Source organism: Zalophus californianus, chromosome 12, assembly GCF_009762305.2.
Source record: "Zalophus californianus isolate mZalCal1 chromosome 12, mZalCal1.pri.v2, whole genome shotgun sequence".
NCBI classification, from domain to species: domain Eukaryota; kingdom Metazoa; phylum Chordata; class Mammalia; order Carnivora; family Otariidae; genus Zalophus; species Zalophus californianus.
Genome location: NC_045606.1, coordinates 27128567 through 27156451, shown reverse-complemented (window position 1 = coordinate 27156451; position 27885 = coordinate 27128567). Strand labels below are relative to the sequence as shown.

Genomic DNA, 27885 nt, shown 5'->3' with positions numbered 1-27885 from the left:
AACCAATTAAATGTCAGAGACCTAAGAAGACTTCTTGGGGGATGTGTGAAACATTTTTTGTTGTTTCTTTGCAGTACTTTCTTATGAGAGACCTGTCCCCATCATAACTGGATGCAAACAATGTTCTTGTGCCAAAACTTTAGAAAGGTAGAGATTATGAGGTGATATCCCTTTTCTTACATGTACCAACATTACAAGTTAATATTTAGATCTTTTTCAAAATCTGGTAGCTCTTTAGCTTACATATGTTCCTCAAAATCAATGTATTTCAGGTTAGTTTATTTAAAAATAGAAAAGAGTAATGTCCAAATTGAGATAAAATTTTATATGAAGACATTTTTGCTATTCCCTTATGATTTATTAAAATATCAATGCTCTAAGATTATTTATATTTATAATAAATACGAGAGAATAACAAAATATTACCTTACTTCCAAACATCTAACTTGAGATATATTTCTTTAGACTTTTTTATAATTAAAAAAAACTATCCTGCATTCTCTCCTAGAGCCAATTTTCCTCTATTCTTGCTTTAAACCCTCTGTCATCTATCACATGCTTCATCTAGAATTAAAATGAGTGGATAGTCTTACAACACTTTTTAAAATTTGTTTCAATTTTGTCTAGTTTGCATTATTAGAGACTTATTTAGGCAAAGTATTTCATATCTATACATTACCTTACAGTGTAAAATAAATGCAGTACTAATTAAGTGGCTGCTTGCAAGATATATGTGATTTTTTTAACTGCTAGAATATGTCTTAGATCCCCTAATATTTTTAGAGTAACATCTTGAGCCTTGGCAAGTTACTGACATCCTATTGTTCAAATTCTAACAAGTTGAAATAGTCATGAGTATGGAAAATACAAACTATACAACAAAGGGCTAGGATACAACATACAGTTTTAAAAACTTTCTGCGTTTGGGTCCCATTGGGAAAAAGGAACTATATATTCTTTCCATGTCTATTAATTTATTCTTTATCCTTTGAATTTCTTGAGTTTTACATAAAATATGTCCCAACTCTCTTGTTACGGACTAAGTAGTGCTATCCAATCAACCTATTTCTCTATGTCTATCCATCTATCTATCTAACTTTCTGTCCATATATATCTATCATTCTGTGATGATCTACCTGTTTAAATGTAAATTTTCATATAATTATTTTTAAATTTAGGCCTAATTCTTTGGTGCTTTCAATAGTAAGTGGATAATACATTTAACTGAGGCGAATAGAAAACATATTGCTTACATGAGAGAATGTGAAATCCAACTTAAGATTTTGAAATCTCGTAGAACACACATAACTATCATGGAAATTAGTTGGAATTTTAGCTATCATAAAGACCGCTAAACATAGTTTGATCATGTTCTTTCAGCATAACACATTTTACACATTCATTTGGGGTACTGAAAACCATATTTGATAACAAATCTACTTACAGAAAAAGAGCACTAATTAGAAACTCCTGGGTACATTTTAGCCATTTTATGGTTATCTAAGCTGTGACATTTTCCTCTTCTGCTTTAGAAACAGAACACCAGTTTTTAGCTGGGCTTAATACTGCCTGGTTTAAAGTTTACATTCCCCATTTTCCTTATATTATTTATATATAGTATATTTATATACTATTTACTTTATATACTATTTATAGTATATAAATATAAATATACTATTTACTTAACATTAGCATATGTCTAAAATTTTCCAATGAAAGTTTAATATATTAACCATCATAATTCAATAGAGAGATAAGCTTCTAAAGAATGAATGATCAAGGTATTAGCATATGCAAATAAAAATTTTAAATTATTTTAATAAGTTACTTGCTATAAGAAAGACACTTTTATTTATTTTTTATTTTTTTGAAGATTTTTTTTATTTATTTGACAGAGAGAGACAGCGAGAGAGGGAACACAAGCAGGGGGAGTGGGAGAGAGAGAAGCAGGCTTCCCGCTGAGCAGGGAGCCCGATGCGGGGCTCGATCCCAGGACCCTGGGATCATGACCTGAGCCGAAGGCAGACGCTTAATGACTGAGCCACCCAGGCGCCCCAAGAAACACAGTTTTAGTTGACTATAGTGTATATAATATTCTTACAATGAAATTTTACTTTTATCCATATCTTTCCAATAGAGTAATATCCTGATATATATTCCAGGACATATTCTTTGATAGTAATATGAAACTATTCACTTGAATTCTCCTTTCTTTTTTTATTATTATGTTAATCACCATACATTACATCATTAGTTTTTGATGTAGTGTTCCATGATTCATTGTTTGCGTATAACACCCAGTGCTCCACGCAGAATGTGCCTTCTTTAATACCCATCACCAGGCTAACCCATCCCCCACCCCCCTCCCCTCTAGAACCCTCAGTTTGTTTTTCAGAGTCCATAGTCTCTCATGGAATTCTCCATGAGAATTCTAAACTAAAATAAGTGAATGCACTGTTGGAGGCTTGAAGCTATGCAACTCAATAAATATTTAACCACCCAAGTGCTTAACTCCGTGAATAAAACTTTCTTCATGGTGTTGTTAATAAATGAATTTATCTAGTTGTTTGTGGGTTTGATGAAATTATACTGTGAAGGTCACAGCATGTATTCTTGTCCTTTTATTAAAGATTTCTAAGTTGGTACTTTTCCCGACAAATGCAAGGAAAAATGTTGAACTATCTTTCCTTTTTCAATTATTTGAAGGTTAGAAAAATCAAAGAAGGAAGATGGTATATCTTTGTAGATCTTTGATGTTCAGAAGGAAAATGACCCACAGCTTACAATAACATTTAATTATCACTGAGAGCAGACTGTGTTACAGCTGTTCCAGATAATTATGAGCCCAAGGGCTGACATAAAAATAAAAGAAACCATACACTTTTGCATGAAAGTTTTGTTCCTCAAATCTCAAAAAGAGTAGAAAGCATAAATATGAGTAGTATGTCAGGCACATTGAACATGACTTCTCGGGGTGCCCGAGTGGCTCAGTTGGTTGAGCGTTTGACTCTTGATTTCAGCTCAGTCATGATATCAGGGTTGTGAGGGGGAGCCCCATGTTGGGCTCACAGGCTAGGCCTGGAGCCTGCTTAAGATTATCTCTGGCCCTGGGCGCCTGGGTGGCTCAGATGGGTAAGCGTCTGCCTTCGGCTCAGGTCATGATCTCAGGGTCCTGGGATCGAGTCCCGCATCAGGCTCCCTGCTCCTTGGGAGCCTGCTTCTCCCTCTGACTCTCTCTGTCTCTCATGAATAAATAAATAAAAAGTTTAAAAAAAAAAAAAAAGATTATCTCTGGCCCTCTCCCTCCATACTGTTTTCCAGAGTGGCTGCACCAGCTTGCATTCCCACCAACAGTGTAGGAGGGTTCCCCTTTCTCCACATCCCCACCAACATCTGTCGTTTCCTGACTTGTTAATTTTAGCCATTCTGACTGGTGTGAGGTGGTATCTCATTGAGGTTTTGATTTGGATTTCCCTGATGCCGAGCGGTGTTGAGCACTTTTTCATGTGTCTGTTGGCCATTTGGATGTCTTCTTTGGAAAAATGTCTGTTCATGTCTTCTGCCCATTTCTTGATTAGATTATTTGTTCTTTGGGTGTTGAGTTTAATAAGTTCTTTATAGATTTTGGATACTAGCCCTTTATCTGAGTGTTGCTGGAGTGGTGGGGGTGGGAGGGATGGGGTGGCTGGGTGATAGACATTGGGGAGGGTATGTGCTATGGTGAGCACTGTGAATTGTGTAAGACTGATGAATCACAGACCTGTACCTCTGAAGCAAATAATACATTTTATTTTAAAAAGGAAAAAAAAAGAAGATAGTAGGAAGGGAAAAATGAAGGGGGGGAAATCGGAGGGGGAAACAAACCATGAGAGACTATGGACTCTGAGAAACAAACACCCTCTAGGTGTTCTAGAGGGGAGGGGGTCGGGGGATGGGTTAGCCTGGTGATGGGTATTAAAGAGGGCATGTACTGAATGGAGCACTGGGTGTTATACGCAAACAATGAATCATGGAACACTACATCAAAAACTAAAAAAAAAAAAAAAAAACTAATGATGTAATGTGTGGTGATTAACATAACATAATAAAATAAAATTTTAAAAAATTAATTTTATTTTCCCACTTCTAGTAAAGGTTTTTGACTAGAAAAACAGAATTATTTCCCTTTGTTTTAAAATTCTAAATAGTGCTGGGAACAAACTTGAGATGTCCTTCAGGCAGAGTGAGGCCTGAGCACTAAAAATTCTGCACAAAGTTTTTTGCAATGCAAGTCTCTGAGGATTTAGTTTGCATTTCTATTTAGTAAAGACCTGGGAGGAGAAGTCAAGGTTAATATTTGAAGATTAAGCTACAGTCTTTGTATTTGCATATAAAACACTGAGCATTGATCAAAGGGAGATGAATTATGACTCTAAAATTTACAGTCTTAGTCCATTTTTAAAGCCTTACTGAAAACTTTAAAATTCCTTTTTCTTAAAACAGGCTTCCAGGAGAAAGTGACAAAACTGGTTTTAGTAATTTTGAAAATTAGCTGTGTCCTATAAAATGCTAAAGGAAACAGTATTATACAAGACTAAAATATTTTAATGATAAAAATAAGAACCCAAGAAGGGTGGAGTATCTGATATATATAAAGCAGCTATTTTTATATATATATATATATATATATATATATCAGCTATTTTTAAGCTCTTTTTTTTTTAAGATTTTATTCATTTTTATTTATTTGACACAGAGACAGAGATAGTGAAAGAGAGAGCACAAGCAGGGAGAGTGGCAGGCAGGCACAGGGAGAAGGAGAAGCAGGCTCTGTGCTGAGCAGGGAGCCCCATGCGGGGCCCAACCTAGGACCCCGGGATCATGACCTGAGCCAAAGGCAGCTGCTTAACCGACTGAGCCACCCAGGTGCCCAAGCAGTTATTTTTTTTTAAAGATTTTATTTATTTTTTTGAGAGAGAGGAGGAGAGAGTGTGTGTGTATGAGAGGGGAGGAGGGGCAGAGGGAGAAGCAGACTCCCTGCTGAGCAGGGAGCCCCAAGCGGGGCTTGATCCCAGGACCGTGGGATCATGACCCGAGCTGAAGGCAAACGCTTAACCAACTGAGCCACCTAGGTGCCCCATAATAAAGCAGCTATTTTTATTGTCTCCAAAATTAAAAAGAATAAAACGAATGTATCCATTTCTCTACTTACGATGAACTACTTACCTGAATAAGGTAAGATAAAGCTAAAATAATAGATATTAAATAAGTTGAATTCCCTAATTTTGAAGGTTATATTTAATTGCAGTGGTCATAGAACATTACAAACATATGCTCATTATTTATGTGTAAATCAAAATGTCTCTATCCTCCTGCTATTTTTACAACTGACCAATTTCAGAATAGTGATAACAACAAACTAGATTCCCCCTCCATTTCCAGGATGTCAGCTTTTACCAGAACATATCAATTTTTTCCTATGACAAAATTTGTCTTAAGACAAATCAAACATTTGTGTATATGTCCATACACTGATACCTGTGGCATAAATTTTATTTCTATTAAATACAATAGTGTACATTTGATTTTAGGATAGTTATAAAAGGATGCTTAAAGACTGAATAAAAATTGAAAATAACATTCTCCTTCCATATAAGTGTCCTTTAGAAAGCAATTTTGAGTAGTGTCTATAATTTTTAAATAATTCCAAAATTAGAATAGTTAACACTTATTGCGTATATATTTATGTACTCAGGGTATGTCATCCTGTCATCCATAGTTCTGACAATATTGCCAACATTCCTTTACAATGAGGTTGATAGGGAGAAGGTAACTTGTCCAATATCAAATAACTATAACATCCAAAATTAGAAGTGTCCAAAGTTCCTGTGCCACATTTTCTCTCTAATTTATTTCTTGGATGGAGAAATAAGATTTCCATAAGCAAACTTTTAGGCAATGAGTATATGTATTTGGGTGTCAATATGCTAGATAACAAAGATAACTTATACAATGGTAGAAACAGAATAGGGGAAAGAAGTTCTTCAAAACATATTAGAATTTAGAAAACGTAAAGATGTTGGGACAAATAGTCAACGCTACTAGCTTAGACTGGGAGACAGTCATTAAGGTATAATGGAATGAGATTGTCTTGGACCTACAGGCTACATGGCTCTTGAAGTGAGAAAAAGCCAATACTACAGTAGGTCATACTAGAACTTGTATGAAAGCATGAGGCCAAGAGTTAATATGTATGAAGTACACTGAAAGAGTAATCACATGTATGAAGTAGAATTTAAAAAAATAGCAGAAAGTCCAAAGAAGAATCAATTATTGAGTAAGGTTGCAAATATCTCATGTGAGAGCAGTTAAATGAGTTAGGTGTGTTTGGCACCAAAGAGTGAAAACATTGAGTAAGGAAGTATAGAAATCATATACAACTTTAAAATGTATTGAAAAAAACCGAATGATGGTAAGATAAAAATTCTCTGAAAAAGAGTTTTTAATAGAAACAAATTGGTATGAAGAAACTATCTTGTGGGAGCAAAGGGGGGAACTCCTTTGTCAGTAGATAAAATTCAAGAGTTCCAAAGAAGGTCATAAAATTTCCATCTCTGTAGAGTGAGACAAACACGGACAGCTGTGTGTTTTGTTTAGATAGCCTGCATCCTTTAGGCAAGGAAGCTGGAACAGGAAACTTCTTATGATATTAAAGTATGGATATCAAATATATATTCTGGATACCAAGATACAAATTGTTAATGAATCACAAAACACATCATATCTTCATTGCATTTGCTATCTATTCCCAAGAAATATTTTCAGTTCATAATAATTTCTAAGCCTATCATTATTTTCTCTTTTTAAAATAGTTTTATCTTTTTTGCCAACCACATTATTACATCTATTACATCATTCCTCCAAATAGATATTGAACAGCAGCTATGAACCAGGTACTGAGTCAGGTGCTGAAGTGATCGCAGTTGAAAAGATAATTTCCTTCCCTCGTGGAGAGAGTTGGGGAAAAAATGATTAACAATTGTTAAACAGCAATAGTGACTAAAGAACATAAAACATTTACTAAGAATATTTTAGCAAATATGAAAGTAATATATTGATGGAAACCTTTTTAAAATATACTGAAAGAGTGCAATGTGGAGAACATTGACCCTGAAACACCTGGACATGGCATTCCAGGAATGTAATTTAATGATTTTTTTTGATAATACTTTAAGCTCTTTTTTTCTTTAATTCCTTGTGATATGGTTTTCCCAAATGATGGTTCATTTTTAAAAAATGGTTCTATTTGCAAAATATATCTTGAAAGGTTATATAATGCAAAGAATTTTGAGAGAAAGTGAGCTAACTGCCCACTGAGAGAGAATATTTTAATTCTGTATTTTATTATATTTCTAAGATTAGCTTATATATAGAATTCTAGGAAGTTTGACAGCTCTTATTTGGCCCTGTTTTCATACATGATAGGTTGAATTGGTTGAAAAATGAAGGGAGAACTGGCCAATCTAGTTGAATTGTTGTCATCTTAAATTTAAAATTGATTGATTATATATAGATTTTTTTTTTTTTTTTTGGTGAGTTGAATTTTAGGCATCATTCCAGGCAGATACCAAATAGGAATTGACTAACAGCTTTGACTCCTGTGGTCAAGAGGAAGAATAATGTGAAAAGGTTTTGTTTAACTTAAAGAAAGGAAGGCTAAATAGTTATGTGTTCATATTTCCTTATGGCTCAAGTATTGAGGAAAAATAGGTAAAGTAAGAGTAGACTGACATATTTGAATTGAAAGCATGGAGCAGCAGTTCTCGATTTTGGCGTGCATCAGAACATTGCTAAAACCCAGAGTTCTGAGCCCCTGCTCTTGAGTTTTTTGATTGGGTAGGTCCAGGCTAGGACCCTAAAATTTGCATTTTTAATAAATTCCTAGATGCTGTTGCAGCTGCTAGTCTGGGCACCGTACTGGCATCGAGTACGCCTGGTTATGGGTGAAAGCCTTTGAGTGTAAAAGTCATCAGAACAATCAAAGCAAAAATAGTAATTAATAGTAGGGACAGAGGTATAGCAGTGGCAAGAGAAATAGTTGTAGCCCAAGCGTACTAGGGATGTATTTCATTGCTTGCTTTGTCTGTAGCCCATTCATAGAAAAGTTGTCCTTTCCACAGTTCTATGACCTTGAAAAGCCTGTGCCCTATCACAAGTGATAATCATAACACTGTAAGATCCAGAGGGTTTCTTTGAAGAACTTTGTCTTGTTCATTACTGTATCTGTCACACTGTCCCTGATGGCAAGTTTACTCAACCCACGAGCTGCTGCAAGAATCTCATGAGTCTGAACTGAGCCATGAAGAATGCCTGTCTGCAGTGAACAATGGAGCTATGAAGTGAGCTGACTGCACCAAAATCACGAGGAAGTAGAAACCATGAGGAAACAGGGAAGTCAGTAAGGTAGAGAGGACAGCTGACAAGGTGTGTAACACTATCCTTGAGAGCAACTCCTCTCCTTCAGAGAGCTAATTTCCATAAAATTAGCTCTACTTAGCTTGCTCTTCTTGGATTATTACAAGATTTTCTAGTATCTACTGAATAACTTTCCCCTCTCTTTTCTTTTTTGGAGAGAGATTGGTTATGTCTCTGCTTCATGTTACCAAAAAGCTCACGCCAGGACCTATAGACTTATTTCCCTGGAGTCAGTTGCCAGTAATAGGCACTTCTAAAAGTTGAAGAAGGTACTTTTGTCAGCTGAAAGCAAATTCCCTTTGCGACAGACAAACTGGGTTCTATAAGGAAGATCCTCTGGAATAAGATACCCTGTTTTAACTGCCAAGGTCTGCCAGTCTCAAGGGATAATTCAGATAGAATGTGTCTTTCTAAGATACGACTCCAGCTGTAGTGGTCATTTGATACATTTGACAGGAAAAAGATTTTATTTTAGAAAGCTCATTCTGGCTGCCACTACCTGCAGCCCTGGATGTGTCCCTGGGATTCGGAATGGTTCTTGGAAGAGAATATTTGGGAAAATCAGGCCCTTTTCAATTTAAAACGTTCAACTAAAAAAATAATTTAAGAAATGATACCAAATATAACCAGAAATCATCCTCCAAGATAGCTTTCAACTTTAAATTAAGGTTAAGAAAACTGTGGTTTTTGATTATTCTTTTAAAAATGCCCTTTTCAAATATTTCCTTTGAAAGATCTTCATTTCAAATATGCAGATCCAATTCTAACTAAAATGCTGAATGTGAGACTGATGAAGTATGAATAATATGCTTGGTTATCCTTTGGCTAGTGTATTTTCATACTTTGTACATAGGAGTCTGATAAAGCCATGAGCTAGGGCCACCTGGGTGGCTCAGTCAGTGAAGTGTCTGCCTTTGGCTCGGGTCATGATCCCAGGGTCAGGCTCTCTGGTCAGGCCCCCTGCTAGGGATTCCGCTTCTCCCTCTCCCTCCTCCCCTGCCCCCACTCATACTTGCTCTCTCTTTCTCAAATAAATAAGTAAAACCTTAAAAAAAAAGAGGTATTTTTGTCTTATGGATAGATGTTTTGCATCTACAAACTATATGCCCCTTTCCCACCAGGGCTCCAAGTCAATAGTGAGCTTAGTGGGGATTTTGTCTGTGGTTTTCTCTCAGGAGGGGTTCTATGGCTAAAAACCATTAGAAAATTCAGTCCTTAGATATGAAATTAGTATGCTTTTCCACTTAGCTAAGCTAAAATGTCCATTTTTTCAGTTTTATTTACTGTAAAATTAGTGATGCCACATACACAAGCAGTAGGGCATCATAAACTACCATTTGTGTTAGCATCTTGATGGAATACTTACCTCAAATGAATAGATGAACTTTTAAGATCAGTCTGTCATTATGCAGCCACAGGTAAGGTTGGCACACGATTTCCAGAGTGAATTGAAAATGCCGTCAGCTCGTTACTGTGAGCACTCATGAGATTGTAATAGGGTGCTCTCGCAAAGGGCATATGCTTAAAAAAAGCAGCTTAATTCAAAGCATCAACTGATTCCTTGAGAACAGGGTGGTAAGAAGGAAGTTGCCTGCCAGAGGGAAGAATATGATCAGGGATTAGGAGGCAGGCAAGATTGAAAAAGAGGAAAGAAAAAAAAATGGAAGTGTTTGCAAAAACCTAAAAATTCTACCGTGAAATTATTTTAGTAGCTCAAAAGAGAGGTAGGCAGTCAAAAATCTAAGGGAATCCGAGGAGAATGTTTTGTCATAAAGGAACAATAGAGGAATGAACGATGTTTCCTTTGAATAAACCTTCTAGTTTACTTTGTAGAATATTAAAAGTCATTTAAAATGGATTATTATTTTGAAGATCAAGTTGAGTTCTCACAGCTGTCATGTTGAAAAAGCGTGGTTAGCTCTCAGTTAATCCTGCATTTTCACACTGTCCACTTGGTACAGTCTGGTAAATATAGATTCCTTGTTGGTTTTGTTAGTTCCATGAGAATATCTGTACTCTCTTAGCACATTTAATGGCATTTAATGGATGCAATAAAAGGACACAAAAATTCCCATATTGTATATAGTAATTTCTTTAGGATTGTTAGGTTAGTAATTTCCAGTAAATTAAATCATAGTTTATCATGTGTCTTTGTTTCATTTTCTTAAAAACTGTGCTTTGGAAAGCAGTATTATGTAATTGACAATATTAGTTTACCTCAGTCCATATGTTTGAAACTCTCTTACACACTTCAAAAAAGATTGAGTGTGAAAGTTAAAAAGACAAATAGGAACAGGGGGTGGGGGGTTGTTCAGTCGGATGAGCATCTGACTCTTGGTTTCGGCTCAGGTCATGATCTCAGGGTCATGAGATTGAGCACCCCATGGGCTCTGCACTCAATGCAGGTCACTCTTCGGCTCAGGTCATGATCTCAGGGTCATGAGATTGAGCACCCCATGGCTCTGCACTCAATGCAGGTCTGCTTTGGGATTCTCTCTCTCTCTCTCTCCCTCCTCCTCTGGACCCCCCCAAATAAATAAATAAATCTTTTTTAAAAAGATATAGGAACAAAAAATTATACTCAAAATAGTTTTCTGAAAAAGTCTTTTTTAATGTGCAAATTACATTGGTATATAGATAAAGCAATTTGTTTAAAATGCAGAACAGTTTTAAAGAATATTTTTTTAAAAGTTATAGTCTCTCTCATAGAAATTAAATGAATATGTATCAAAGATTATTTTAACTCATTACTAGAGAGAGACGTAGTAAGATGTTATCTTACTAGTTCAAAAGAGATTTCTAAGAACCATACAAGTATAGGGAATAAGGAACTTTGAATGAATTTACAAATAGATACAAAGCATAATCAATTGCATACCAGCACACATAAAGAAACTGCATGTCTTTGGATAAGCATCCTTTTGATTATTATCAGTTTTTTCCCATGAAAGGCAATTAGGTGAGCTAAACATGACACCACAGTTTTTCCTATTTTTAAAGTACCTTTTCTAAAAGCAGTAATTTTTAGAATGTTAAATATGGATTAACTAAACCATTAAGACTGAATTTCCATTAATGATTGCTTTTTTTCCTGGCACAATGCTAGTCTTTTATGTATAAATATATATATATGCAGGTACATGTAAATCTAATATGCATATTTATATGCATATATATATAAATATCTGTGTATTTATATATATAAATATATATATGTATTTTTATATGTAAATGTATATGTGTATATATATATATATATATGTAAAATATACATAGTTTGTCTTCTAATTCTATCAAATACCATTAGAGGAAAGTATCATTTTATTGAAGAGGAAACTAAGACTCAAGAAGGTGACCTTCCTGTGCTACCATAGCTCTCAACTGTCCCAGTGAGGATTTGGGCTTGTTCTCTTGTTCCAAGTCTCCTACTGTTTTTGCTACATCAAAATTGATACAAAGAAGAGCAATAATTAGTGATGCTTATTTATGATGATTAAACACCAGAATGGGCTTCAATCATCAATTGACTGTGTAGCTGGTGAAATTTATACTTTATTTGAAACCTGTGAACCCAAATAAGGTAGACTCACCATCACTTTCAAGTGATGAACTGCAGTTAACAACTCAAGGAAAGCCAAAAAGAGAGCCAAATTTGGAAGCTTATATTTGATTTATGTTGTATTTCTTTTTTTATTAAAATATTTTATGTTTCTTGAAAATTTGATTTTTGTAGTGATATGATGTGTTATTAGTCATTACTAATAATACTAAAGATAAGAATTTTGGAATGCTAAAATAGAAAGATTATTACCTCATTTCATTGTGGTTTGTCATGATGGCATTGATTCTCAACCATATTTTTATTAAAATGTATTAAAATATTGAGTTCAGTTCTGAAATATAGCCATAATTTAAAAACCCATCTGGAATACATCTTTGCTAATATTAGTGGCTCTATTATTGTTTTCCTACTTTATAATTTGACAACTGCAATTTTTGAAAAGTGGATAAATGTATATTTTTATAACTATCTTTCCCTCCCCAAATGCCACATTTTATATTTTAAAGGAAAACTACTAAAGAAATGCTCTTTAAACAGTGCTATATTTGTCTTTTGAAACCAAATACCAGTAGCATAGATGACCACAAAAAAGTTATTCAGTAAAACCTTGGTACCAGCCCTATAAATTAAAACAATATGGAAAATATGTTGTTTTGAAAAATCAAGGTTGCTAGTTTTTCAAGTTTATTACCTGAATTATTACTTATGGTAGAATAGGGCACCTTTGGTAATGTATTAGTCAGCGTTCTTCAGAGAAACAGAACCAATAGGATGGATAGAGAGAGAGAGATTTATTATAAGAAATTGGCTCATGTAATTGTGGAGGCTGAGAAGTCTCAAGATCTACATTTGGCAAGCTGGAGACTCAGGAGGGTGATGGTGTAGTTCCAGTCTGCAAATCAGCAGGCTGGAGACTCAAGAAGCACCAATTTTTCAGTCCACATCCAAAGGCAAAAAATATATATATATATAGTCAGCTCAGATTCCAGCTCAAGCAGTGAAATAGGGGGAGTCTCTCTTACTCAGCATCTTTGTTCTGTTCTGGTTTTCATTTTTATTTATTTATTTATTTATTTATTTATTTATTTATTTACCTTTTCATTTTATTTTTTTTTAAATTGTTAATCACCATACATTACATCATTAGTTTTTTATGTAGTGTTCCATGATTCATTGTTTGCATATAACACCCAGTGCTCCATTCAATACGTGCCCTCTTTAATACCCATCACCAGGCTAACCCATCCCCCCCCCCCCCCCTCCCCTCTAGAACCCTCAGTTTCTTTTTCAGAGTCCATCGTCTCTCATGGTTCACCTTCCCCTCCGATTTCCCCCCCTTCATTCTTCCCCTCCTATTATCTTCTTTTTTTTTTCTTAACATATAATGTATTATTTGTTTCAGAGGTACAGCTCTGTGATTCAACAGTCTTGCACAGTTCACAGCGCTCACCATAGCACATACCCTCCCCAATGTCTATCACCCAGCCACCCCATCCCTCCCACCCCCCACCACTCCAGCAACCCTCAGTTTGTTTCCTGAGATTAAGAATTCCTCCTATCAGTGAGGTCATATCTATTCTGGTTTTTAATTGATTGGATGAGGCCCACCCTCGCTAGGGAGGGCAATCTGCCTTACTAGGTCTGTAGATTCATATGTTAATCTTATCCAAAAGTACTCTCACAGACACAAGCAGAATAATGTTTGACCAAATGTCTGTGCATCCCATGGCCCAGTCAAGATGACACATAAAATCTTAACCATCTCTGGTAATATCTTCAAATTTTTGTCTTTTCTTTTTTGCTGGCTTGATTTATCTCAAGGCTTTCCCTCATCATTTATTGAAGTTGTTTACTCTATATTACATCTACTTTCCCAGATTGCTAAATTACAAATATTATGAAAGTTATTATAAATATACTTTAGTTAACAAGTTAAATGGAAGACTTATTTGTATGAGGACCTCAATTTTTTCCTACAACTTGAGTGCACAGAAAAAATGTTTATTCCTCTAAATGATGTTGATATAGGAAAGCCATGTTACTGGGTTTAACAACTTTATGTAGATGTACAAATAAAGCTAATTACTTTAGAACCCTATTTTACACATTTTGAATGAAGTGATAATGCTTTATTCCTTGGAATAAAACTAGAGTTTGCCTCACACCTCCCTTCAAGAGTAATTTTTAATGAGGAAGATGGAGAACGGAGTAGTGTCCATTTAACCAACTAACCTTCATTCTAAAGAGACACAGCCAGCAACCATAATAATTTCATTCTTCAGAGGAGTAGGAGGAAATAGGAACATATTTCTTCCCTCTGTACAACTGTCAGCATCTTTACTGACATAAATTACAGAATTTAACTTACTGTTTTAATTTATAGAAACTCGTGAAAGAATTTTCTTGAATAATTTGTTAAATATTAACTAATGTTTGTTTAAAATAACTATTTGAATCCCTTGAGAGTTCCTTAATTACTGACATTCATGATAATTAGTGAATACTGTTTAATATTTTTAAATTGGAAATAATGAGCATTGAAATGTTTATAATGTGAATTAGTATTAATTTTATTTCCCATAAGAACTGATTATGATAAAATCCTATCTTAATGTGCTTTGTTAATTGATTAAGCTATATCAACATAAACTCTTAATACTTATATTGAAAATGTATAGTAGTGATTGTTTTGATTTTATGTCCTAATTGTAAATTAATACAAATTACTTATCTTTTACCTGCCCAGTGAGTATTAGGTAAGGTTCATTTTAATTGAAATGCATATAATTAAAGAAACATTATAAATATAATTGTTACATAAATTTAGTAATAAAAAGCAAATAGGATTTGCTAACACATGGTAGAAGTTAGTATATCCAGGAAAAAAAAAGAGAGAGAAGGCATTGTGAGGATGCAAAATGGGGATCTAGTTTCCTCATGTGTAAATGGGTAAGCCAGACTATCTTTAGGGGTCTTTCCATCTGTAAAAGTTATATGAGCTGATTCTTTCATTGATTTGCACTGAGACATGGGCAAATCGTGATTGTACTGTACATCAGTTTCTTCCATGGGAAACATATTTGCCTCTAGTGAGAGAAATGAGTAGGTGTAGATAGCAAAGGTAATAGAAATAATCCAGGGTATAGATAATTTTAGCTGATAAAACACGTATGTTTATGTCTCTAGTGGGGAAAAAAATGCTGTGACTTTTACCATGTACTTTGTTCTTTCAAACCCATTTAAATGGCGGGGGGAGGAAAAAGTAACACACTCATCCACAAACTTTTTTTTTCTTTTTCCCAAGTACCAGTCATCTTTTGTCGGATGTTAATTCTGAATTAGAATATGAAAGGATTCCAGGGTGCCAGGCAAAGGTCATGGTCAGGAATGCCGAATGTGCCTCCATACTGGGCCCTCTTCAGTGGTACTTGTGTAGCCGCTAGTCTTTGAGTTCCTTGTAACAAGGACAGTAGTTGAAAAGCACATAAGCTGCCAGCACCATAGAAATCCCAGCAACGCCCCCTTTCTTCACATTGACATACTTGTTGTAATACCAGTAGTAACCTCTTTGAAATGCTCCAGCAATGCCCTTAGGGGTGAAATCCCACATCAGTATCCAGCTGGGCAGCTCTCCTAGTTTCACATCCATGAGCTTCTTCTTCTTCACTGGTACAACTGATGCCATCTTGGAGTCCTGGGTCATCCACAAACTTTTTGATGCAGAAAGCAAACCAGCATTAGATTTACTCCTGTACTTAATGTCAGAGCAAAATATTTTTTTTTGTCGAAATGAATTTTTAGTCCACATTAAATGACAACAAGAAGAGTAGTGTTTGTGGGTGCCTGGGTGGCTCAGATGGTTAAGCGTCTGCCCTCGGCTCAGGTCATGATCCCAGGGTCCTGGGATCGAGTCGCGCATCGGGCTCCCTGCTCAGCAGGGAGCCTGCTTCTCTCTCTGCCTCTCTCTCTCTCTCTGTCTCTTATGAATAAATAAAATCTTTAAAAAAAAAAAAAGAGTAGTGTTTGCTTGATGATTCAAAGCTGCATCTATTCTGTGGAAAGAAAGATTTTTCCACTTACTTTTAAATGTTTTCTATTGCATTGAATTGTTTCTAGAAGAAATCCAAGTCTTCAAAGTGTTTAAGAAAGTGTTGATGCTTTTTATAAACTGAATGCTCTAAAATTATGCATTAAGAGTATTGTGTGAGAGACTTTCCCTTCTTTTACCTTAAGTGGCCAAATAATTGCTCTTATTATTACTGGATTTGGAAACTATTGACATATTACATTTTGTAAACTGGATTTTGTTTTTAAGTCCCAACACCTGTCTTTCCTCTTCCATTTTTTCAAGTTTATCTACATTTCTAAAATGGCCCACGAAACTGGTTCAGCTCTATGTAGATTTTGGAAGACTTACTAGATGCTCATATCTATCCTCAAGGCCTGGAGAAGCATATGTACTGCCTGATGTCCAGCAGTTTGGTTAAAGCTTTTTTATGTGGATTTATCATTCAATTTCTTATTAATTTGACAACCTTGATTTAAGATTACTGTTAAAATCTTAGAAGAAATTACAAATTTTCACAATGATTTTTACATAGCCAATAATCATCATTTTGGTCATAAAATGCAAAACAAATCGCTTTATCCATACAAAATGCATGACTCTGGGTTAAAACCATGTTGTGAAAGAGGTTCATGGTGTTTATTTCTTAGTTTCTGTTAATATATGATTATATGATTCTGAGAATAAATTATTGACATATTTAAGTGCTTTAGACTTGTACACTTAATATTCAGGAGGGAAATACTTGTGATATATGGACTTTAGAAAATAATAATTTAACAAAGAAAATAAAATCAGAAAGAATAGGAAGAGCAATTAGGGCAAAATCATTAGATTCAAATCATAAGTGCATGGGGATTCACAGTACTGTTTTCTCAACTCTTTTGAAAATTTACATGATACAATATAAAAATCTTGACCTAAAAGAGACATTACATACGTTTTTCAAAGATGAGTCATCAAGAGATTTTCTACTGAATTTATGGATTAGGATTGTGTAGGTGAAGAAGAAAGAAATCTTTTTCTTCCACTCTTCTAGTTTCTCACCTTGGGCTCCATAACAAAAGACAGATTAACAAGAGGAAAGCGTACAAATATATTTGTGTTATGCAGCACAGGAGCCTTCATAAGGAAATGAAGACGCAAAGAGGGGTTAAACCTGAGCATTTTTATGCTAGGTTTGATGAAAGGTGGAAAGTTGTGGGCAAAAGGATATGAGCTAAGTGCGGTGAACTGGGGGGCTACTTGGCAAGGCCTGTTTATTCGAATTCCTTTCAGCATTCCTCATCTTTAGAGACACTGATGCTCCTTTCCTCTGGGGTAGCAAGGGCACCTCCCATGTGAGAGTCTTAGCTGCTTCAGGAAAGAAGCCTCAGAGAGTCCTTCCAACATCTGCCATTCCCCAGTTCCTTCAGTTTAAGAGATTCAGTATGCCAAGGTGCCATAATTTGGGGTAACATGTTCTGAACCCTGTCAATTGCTAACTTTGTCTATGTAACTATAAACTTACAGACATCATGAGAAATATTTTTAAATAAAAGTTAAGTAGTTAATAGTTAAATAAAAAATAGTGTTAAAATCTGCTTAATTTACATTTTCAATATTGAATAAGTGGCAGAAATGATTCTTTCTGATGGGTTTTGTCAGCTGTTTTGGAGTAAGCAAAGCCCTAAAATCAATTAATTCATTTAGTCATTCATACATGTTCAACGGGTATGTATTTATTACTTACTGAGGCCAGATATTAAGCTAAGCTTTGGTAATATAAAGATGAAGAAGACATGGTACCAACTTTGAAGAAATTAACTGAATTGAAGAAATTCCCACTTATAATAGTATAGTCGAATGCTAAGTGGAAGACATAGGGTTCAGGATGGCAGTTACTTGGGTAGAGACAGAAGTCATTCTTGGCAGACAGAATAAGTATGCAGGATCATAAATGAGTGGAAGAGTAGATATATTTTTCAGAGGCAGAACTACGGTAGGGTATCAAGGTGCATAGTCATTGTAGATTCTTTTGAGATATTCTTCATATGTAATACAAAGACACCGTGGCAAATTAAAAATAGTATGTCTAATATAAAACACAGCGTGTATATGTGTAATAGTGATAGTACAAGGGCTTTTAGTGTTCAACATTTGGCTACAAGTGAGTTTGGCTTTGTTTCATGTGAATTCCACACAATCTATCCCTCTAAGACACAGGTCTCAACCCAGAGTGATTTTGCCACCAAGAGATACCTGGCAATATCAAGAGACATTTTTGACTGTTACAGTGGGGAGCTTGCTACTGGTATCTAGTGAGTAGAGACCAGGGATGCTGCTAAACATTTTACAATGCAAACAGCTTCACATCACAAAAAAATTATCTGGCCCGGGCGCCTGGGTGACTCAGTCGTTAAGCGTCTGCCTTCGGCTCCAGTCGTGATCCCAGAGTCCTGGGATTGAGCCCCACATCGGGCTCCCTGCTCCGCGGGAAGCCTGCTTCTCCCTCTCCCACTCCCCCTGCTTGTGTTCCTGCTCTCTCTGTGTCTCTCTCTCTCTCTGTCAAATAAATAAATAAAATCTTTAAAAAAAAAATTATCTGGCCCAAAATGATAATAGTGCCAAACTTAAGAAACCCTTCTCTGAGATTACTCTTGGTCATATTTTATGAAAAGTACAAGGAAAACAAAGCTCTGAGTTCTCCATATTTATTGATATACGTAAATGTTTTAGTATGAATAAATTGTATTATGAATTATAAAACATGTATACATGTGAACCTCTTACCCACTTTAAGATCTAAACCCTCTCTGTTCTATGTCATCTACCTGTGTGCTCTTTCCCTAACTCATCTTCTTAATTTATTCTGAGAGGTGATTATTATCCTGAATTTTATGTTTTATTCTTATCCTTTAAAAATAATTATCCTTAGATAGTTTAATTTTGCTTGGTTTTGTGCTTTATAAAAGCAGTATCATCATCTTTGTGTTCTTCCATTATGTGTTTTTATTTTATTCAATATTATGTTTTAAGGAATCTTTAGCATTGTAGAATGAAGCCATATTTCATTCATTTTCACTGCTGCATATAGTTTATATAATTTATACAGTCATCATTTTTTAACGGACATTTGGGCTATTTTTATTATTTTTTGGTGCTATAAACATGATGTTAAAAACATTGTCTATGCCTCCTGATGGATATATATACGACAGTTTTTTCAGATATATATTTAGAAGTGGAATTGCGGGGTCACAGGTTATGTGAACAAACATTTAGATAATGCTACAGTTTTCCAAAGGTTATAGTCACAGTACTTGAATATTTAGAGATAATGAGGATAGTACTGGTTCTTTGAGCAGTTAAATGAGATAGCATGATAAAATACATCATAAAGGAAAGAGAGTTACAAGGACAATTTGGTGGGGGTGTGGTTATTGATAAAAATGTTTCCATATGACTGGAAAATCACTTCTGTTATGTGGTAGAATATAAATTTCATTATTGAAAATTTCTATTTGGTGGGAAAAGAAATATAGTTGAAAATAAGGTATGGTTTCTGTTTTGTTCTATTTTTATATTTCTAAATTCCCAGAGGGTAGCCACGCTTTTATATTCCTTTGTCTCGGGGGCATATATAGGAATGAAAGAAGTTACTAGACAAAGATAAGCCCTCTTCCTGGCTTTTGTTTTCCAAAACATAAAATACTGAGGGTTTATGCTTAGACTGGGAGAAGTAGGCGTTGAATTTGTGAGTGAGAAAAGTCCTTAGCTCAGAAGGTCCAGGGAGTTGGGGCACCCTACTTTTGTTATTTGTCCCTAGTGGGGACTCCTACTTTCCTCATTTGTCTCTCTCCAGGGATCAGACTTAAGAGGTTCAGACCTAAGAGGAAAATGCTGTGTGGTATACTTAGGGAGAATGCACTTAGTGCTCTAGGCACTAGGATTCTCAGCCTCAGTACGAATCCTGACGCCCAAGTTTCGGAAATATCAGAGGGCTAAACATCCTTATTAAGGGACTATGCACCGCGGAACCACAAACCTTTTAGAGGTGATAAGTGTGGATCCAAAACCAGAGAATATGCCCACAAAATGTTCTGCCCGGATATGAAAGACCCTGAAGATCTACTCAAGACTCTATAGAGAGGGAAGGAGTCTCAATAGTGCATTAAATTGAAACTCCTTCCTTTTTCGTGGAGTCGGAGTCATATAATTTTAGTTAGATAAATAATGAGTTATTTTTGTGCCTAACTAGAGTACTGTAATACTCACAATTTCTTTAAAAAAAATCTGGGAGTGGGAAAGGAGCAAATCACATTGACTTGTTTCTAACAAGCACTGCAAAACTTAAAGTAGGGCTCTAAGGTGGAGCAAACTTAAATTAATGAAATATTTTTAATGCCCTGCAGAATTAGAACATCAGTGTGTATGTGAGAAGTGAACAAGTTCATCTCAGTTCTCCATTTCTCCAAATGCTCTTACACATAGGTATGAACATGGAGAAAGGAAAGGCCTGGGGATAGACAGAGTGTGTTAAAGGAGTAGAGAAAATTTGTCCTGGAATAAAGGCAGGAAGTAAAGGAAACTGAAGCTCTGGTTTGTGAGCCCATCTTGGACTTTCTGGAGCCAGATATGGAAGAAGATGTTCTATTGTGGGTAGGAAAGTTCACCCGTCTGGAGTTGGCAACCTCATCCAGACTAGGAAATGCTACCAATTCCTCATTCTTACGTATTTTCTGTTGAAAGATTGATGATTACTTTAGCATCATAGTGGGTGCATTTTTTCATATGTCTGCCTTAGTAAGCCTGCTGGGGTCTGGCAGCTTGCCTCACCTGGCAGCTAAAAGCTAGGATATACCCCTCTGCAACACTGTGGGTGGAAGAAAATTTGCCTTGGCCTGTGTTTGTTTTAGACAGACCTAATAACTACCACCTCCAGCAACAACCAAGAGATTTTGGCAAGTAGCCAGTTTGCTAAGGTTAAACATAAATCTTGAAACATAATTTGATAAGAATAAAATAATACCATACATTCTTCATTTGGGGGGTGTTTATAGCAAAGTATGTCTGACCAAACTACTATGAGTTACCTCAGGTAGGCTGTGAAAATGGCAGAATGGGTGGTTCTATTGTGAAGAGAAAACACACTCGTACCAAAGTTGGAGTTGATGGTATTTTTGCATGAAGTCTAGGCTTTCTGCTAAAATTTTAGCAACAATTTTGCAAACAAGATAAACAAGGGAAGGTTACAGACCAATGGTTCTGCGAGTGGCACATTGATGAACTGGTCTTGGAATCTCAAGCCTTATGTGGTACCTATGGGTGAATAAAGTACAGTTCCATATACTGTGATTTTTGCCTCTGCTTAAATGTTCATTAAAAATAACCTAAAGTATGACTTGTTAAAGTTTGCAAAAAAGGAAACTTTATAAATTATTCATACATAAAATAATAAAACTCCTAAATATTATGAACCTATCCATAATAAAACTATATTATTATATATTATTTATTCACAAATGAAATTATAATATCAATTGGAATATAATTAGGACTCTAATTCAGTATTCTAAGAAAAAAATTTGGCTCCAGTTAACATTTGTTAGTTCTTTACAAACTCAAGGTATACTCATATGGGCAGGTGGTTGGAATTTTAGGTAGGACAACTCACAGCCTCATTTGGGTTGCTTATAGTTTTCAATTTCTGCCATTCTTGTTTCATAGTCAGACATTATGCTTGCTTAATTTCATTTTCAATTTATTTTGTCAAGCACTTTTTGTTTAAATAACTTTGAGTAAGATAAATATCTCTATCAATAGAATTTTGGCCTAGGATTTGGTAACAATTTAACTAATGTGTTTGGTGTTTTGAACACATACTTGCCATATCTTTATTGCTAAGGAGATATGTACACATATAACTTGAATGTGCACTGTATGAATTTATCACCGGTTTATTCTTCATTGGACTGTGAGCCTTGGAGGACAATGAGATCTTTTCCTGGTTTCAGAGAACAGCATTGAAAAGTTTGAGAGACACTGATAAAGAGCATCGTTGGATATTGATACAAATCTAATTTTTTTTAAGATTCTATGTATTTCTTAGAGAGAGAGCATGAGAGTGGCAGAAGCAGGCACCCTGCCAAATACGGAGCCCAACACAGGTTTGGGGCTCGATCCCAGGAGCCTGGGAATAACCTGAAGGCAGGTGCTTAACTGACTGAGCCACCCAGGTGCCCTGATAAAAATCTAATCTGGATGCAAAAGTGAAATCTAAAGGAGCTACTGGAGAAAACAGAAATGCATGTAAGGCTTGTCGTGAGTAAAACTGTAACAGGAAATGTTGGTCTTTTTTAAAAGTCTTGGTCTCTGTCCTTGCCAGTTCTTACTCCTCTCCACCTGTTCCTTTGAAGATACACTCCTGGCCTTTTTCCCACCCCCAACCCTACCACTTACCCTACGCTCATCCTGCACTCACTACATTCTCCTTCCTTCTGCCCTCCCAACACACACATACAACAATGCATCTTTAACATAGTCCATCAAATACCCAGTACTCAACTACCTAAGTTATCAAATCATCCAGTAAACCTATAATTGTTCAGGTTACAGATCCCTATAAATATTGGTCCTTTCGTGGAACCATCTTATAAAATACTAATACAGTTAATTCCATTGGCTGAATGTGGAACTTTTTTCTAAAATGAAAAAAATAAAACATAAAATATAAGCATCCAATATCCAAAGTTGATACATTATAACACTGGTCATCTTAGAAATGTTTATATGTATATATCTGTTACACTACTAGAAAATGGTTTTAACATACAGTTTTGTCCTAGCCGATCTGCACTAAAGGGAAGGGAGCCCGGTCATGGGTCCTTAATTGCTAGAAGTTGGCACCGCACTGTACTTTCCTAGTTTGACTCTTGCTGGCCCATGTGTTTATTTTCTTCACTATGGTCTCTCTTTCTACCATTTTTTGTTTCCATTTTTCTTGAACTGTTTTGACCCAGGAGGGTTGAACAAAAATTTTTGCCTAAGAAGAGTATCATATTGGATATAAAACTACAAGTTTAATAGAGGTTTAAAAAACTTTCAAGAAAAATCAATAGGCATATTTGGAGATTGAAAGGAGACTACTATCATTATGGAGGGCCTCATAAACATCTTTGCAGCGTGGAAGGACGGACTCAAAATGGATAAGACTAGAAACTGGGTGAAGCCATGCCCCAGAGGTTTATCTTGACATCAGAGGTTTAAAAAAAAAAAAAAAAATTTGCCATTTTAGCAGATTAATATAGTTCTAAATGGACGATGTCCCCTGAAGAGTTTCCTCAGCTATGGCTCCCATTGCCAAACATGTGTAACACTAAATGGGGTAGATGATGTACAATAAAAGCACATCTTCAAATATTCATTTCAGGAGCAGCAAGTCATGATTAAGTTGTTGGATTTAGAAAGGTCAGTGGATCCTGAGTTTCCTATTAGTGTATTTTTGATACTTGTTAATTTTTTCAACTGGTAGGATTATTAGCTAGCGCCAGTTTAAGTTTGAAGATGATTTTATCTCGTAGCCTAATTTTTCCTGTGAATTAGGAAAAAAAGTAAAACTTTTAATTTGATTAATTAACATCTTTTGTCCAAGTCAAAGAAACTATTGAATCATGGCTCTAAAAACATAACTATTCCAAGTAGCTATTAAGGAGTGAGCTGGGGGTGCCTGGGTGGCTCAATTGGTTAAACCTCCCACTCCTGATTTTGGCTCAGGTCATGATCTCATGGGTTGTGAGATCGAGCCCCGCATCAGGCTCCTCACTCAATGGGAGGGTCTGCTTGGGATTCTCTCTCTATCTCCCTCTCCCTTTGCCTCTTTTTAAGCTCATGCTCTCTCTTCTCTCTCTCTCTTTCTCTCACTCAAATAAATAAATAAATAAAATCTTAAAAAGGAGTGAGATGAAGAGGCTCACATAGATGGGATATAAATATATGAAACCACAGCAGGAGACCCTACTGCCTTAATTTCAGAAAGTCACCTTCAAGGCTCAGATTCAGAGGTACTTGTCTTAGAATATCAGCTCTACCTATGAATAGGCAGTAAACTGTAAGTCTCAGTTTTCCCGTGAATAACATGAAAAAAAAATAGTATATACCATATTGAGTTGTGATGAGTATATAAGATAATGCATGTAAAGTACTTAAGACAGAGTACCCGGGTGGGAACTTAGTATCTGGCAATTACTAAGTGAATTCTGAACACAGCTTAGCAGAAAGCTTTCTCTCACCAATGAATCTTTCATGCCTCCCCAAATGCAGCTCTGTAGTCTCCTAGAAATCACACCAGTAAATAGGCATCGCCTTGGGGTTTAGAACTGATTATTATTTATATATGTAACTGCTCGAATGAAGAAGTAACACCATTTCTAAAGAATATTATTTGACAGGACATACACTGGATTTGTTCAAACACTATAGTTCTCAATTATCTGTAATTGGGTTTTAAATAAATGGTGAGGTAAGGAAAGAAACAATATAAAGAATTTTGTAGAGTCCACTTAAACATACTTTAACCAGCTGCCATTAAAGGCCCTTAAAATGTTAGTATCTTCTATGAGCCAATTATGCAGGTGCCTATTTCCAAAATGTCTTATGAAGTCTTAGGAAATAATTTAATTGGTACTTTATAGGATTTTTTTGGTTAATGTCTTTATTCTAAAAGGATCGCACATAGGTTGCCTGGGTGGCTCAGTCGTTAAGTGTCTGCCTTCTGCTCAGGTCATGATCCCAGGGTCCTGGGATCGAGCCCCGCATCGGGCTCCCTGCTCAGCGGGAAGCCTGCTTCTCCCTCTCCCACTCCCCCTGCTTGTGTTCCCTCTCTCGCAGTGTCTCTCTCTGTCAAATAAATAAAATCTAAATAAATAAATTAAATAAATAAATAAATAAATAAATAAATAAATAAATAAAAGGATCGTACTCAATGAAAGAGGAAAGAGAAAGCAACAGTTTAAAGATTTTTAAGAAGGAAGGCTAAATGGAAAATATGATGACTAAAGAATTATTGACCTAATTAAAGTTTAAACTTTAATTTGAACAGTTTGAAACTAGAGTGGTATAAACATCACCCTGATATAGAGGTTTTAGCTTGTGTGTGTGTGTTTTTTTTTTCCACTATAGCCCAGAAAAATTGGGAGTATTATTCACAACTTTTTTTAAAAGATTTTATTTATTTATTTGACAGAGAGAGACACAGCAAGAGAGGGAACACAAGTGGGGAGTGGGAGAGGGAGAAGCAGGCTTCCCGCCGAGCAGGGAGCCCAATGCGGGGCTCGATCCCAGGACCCTGGGACCATGACCTGAGCCGGAGGCAGATGCTTAATGACTGAGCCACCTAGGCGCCCCTATTATTTGCAACTGTTAAGTCAACATTGTTTAGTGCATCATTTTATAGGCATGCAGGACAAGTCCAGGGAAATAAGTAATTCATGTGCTTTGGAAAAGAGCCTTATTTAACCAATTTCCCCCACTTCTTTCCATTTATGTCATCTTCTGCCAGGAGGAATCCGATTTACTGTTAAGTTGCAATAGAACTGTCTTAGCTTGTTGATTCCCCACAAGCACTTTTACATATATATCACCTTAAATTTCTAGAGCCATTAAATCACAAACATCCCATTACAAAGGAGCTTGTTAAGAGAATGACAGGAGTTGGAACTTTACCATATTGAGTAATCAAAAATACAAACTCGAGTTTGCATTAGTCCAGACATATACGCAGCCTCCTTGGAATCACAGACAAGGTATTTTAATACTTGTAACCCCTAATGGATTTGGCGTTTTATCTTGTCTAAGAAACAAAGAGAAATCTATTTAGTTTTATCTTATCGTTGCTTTTGGAATAACAAGTTCAATATTTCAGAGGATCCATGAAAATTATCATATCTAAGACAGATTTGTTTTTTTCTTTGTGGTTGACTTGCCCAAACTGCTTTACATCTATTTGTCTCAGTTTCCCCAAACCCAAAGTCAGTCCATCCATGTGTTTTATCAATGCAGAAGTATCAATAATAATAACTCCTACTTTTTGAGCACAGACTATGCAAAAGGAATTTATACATTGTCTCTTACATCAGTTGTACAAGTAGGTACAACTAGGAAAAACTGAGGTAAGGTGAGGTAAGGAAAGAAACAATATAAAGAATTTTATATATATATATATGTATATAAAGTATCTCTTTTGGACTCATAAGTCGCAAAAAGTTTCAAACTTCTCTATTATTTATTTGGTTATAATATGAATTTATAATTTGGTAACTTCATAAAAAGTTTTTGAGCATCTACTGTATACCAGTTATAGTGGCTTAGAGGCAGAAATACATATGAAAACAGACAAATTACCACCTAAACCTTGCTCATTGGGAATTTACAGTCTATTATAAGAGACAAGACTGTAAAACAAGTCTCTAGTGAGAGAGACAAGAATTTAAGTTGATTATAAGATCAAATATAAGATGAAAAGTTATGGATATAGTCTGACAGGAACAAAAATCTTGTATCTTCTATCTGCTTTTTGGGGTGAATTATTACATGCTATTTCAAGTTATGCTTTCTGATAGGACATTAATATTTACATTATTTATTAAAGTAGTATGTTTTTAGAATGATATATCTAAAATGCATATATGAATCCTAGAGACATAGAGTAAGACACAGTCTAAGGAAAAAGTATTATTAAATATATTTTGACCATATATGTTCTTAGAAAAGTATCTTTATAAAATATATTGGATTATTCACAATTCAAAGACCAGCAGGACTGTTTGACATATGGCTTATTAGATTAATGTTTAGATAAAAATTATGCCTAATGGACAATTTTATATCTAAAATGATATTCATATCCTTTTATGCAAAAAAAATTCATAGAATAACTAATTGAATTTGTTCTCCAACATCTTTTGAGATTAAAATTAACTTAAAAAATAGAAACAATGCTTTTTTGTTAAATGTGATTGATTGAACATGGACATTGGCCTTCACATTTTCTCCAGACTTTGGATGTTGTTAATGCCAATGGAAAATTTGGTAGGAATGGCATTAGGAAAGGAGAAAAGTGTGGGGAACATGGCAGTAATAATGAAAAGAGAATGAGAGAGGAATTAGCAACGTTAGTGGTTGGAAGGCTGAAAACCTAAGAGTTAAGTGGTAACTGACTGAGCAAATCAAGAAAGCTGAATCCTAAACTGGAATGAAGAAGAAAGAGTAAATGCAATTTACCAGCGAATACCCCAAAAGTTAAGGAATTGGCAATACCAGTTTATCTGAAATTGGGATAAGGTGGGCCTAACATAGGAGGATCTGTTGAAAGTCTGTTTAAGAAGTAATTAGAACATGGGCCCCTGGGTGGCTCAGTCTGTTAAGCATCTGCTTTCAGCTCAGCTCATGATTCCAGGGTCCTGGGATGAGTCCCACATCGGGCTCCCTGCTCAGCGGAGAATCTACTCCTCAATCTCCCTCTACCCCTCTCCCAGCTTGGCTTGTGCTCTCTCTCTCTCAAATAAATAAAATCTTTAGAAAAAAAATTCAATTAGAACATTAGACCTCCCCTTCCTTTCTAAGCAGAGACTTTCTGGCTGGGGGATACCAGGCACAGTTGAGAGGAAGGGTAACTTCTAAAAATCTGGTGATGAAGAGAAATTTTGCTAGTATGTTGCAATTCTATCTCACTTTCCCTCTGGGCTCTCAGAGGCTGACAGTAGGCTATACCTAACAAAAATATTAGAAGTCTTGTGATGAATGAAACCAGTCCGAAGGTAAGATT

At 35.6% G+C, this 27885-nt stretch overlaps 2 protein-coding genes across 2 annotated transcripts in view; one reads left to right on the top strand and one right to left on the bottom strand.

Annotated features, from left to right (window-relative positions):
• Positions 1 to 27885, top strand: part of SEMA3E (semaphorin 3E) — a 242219-nt gene that overhangs the window by 57327 nt on the left and 157007 nt on the right.
• Positions 15456 to 15701, bottom strand: LOC113911770 (ATP synthase subunit f, mitochondrial-like). Its single transcript, XM_035723378.1, has one exon. The coding sequence runs from the start codon at positions 15699 to 15701 to the stop codon at positions 15456 to 15458; it is 246 nt and encodes an 81-aa protein (XP_035579271.1).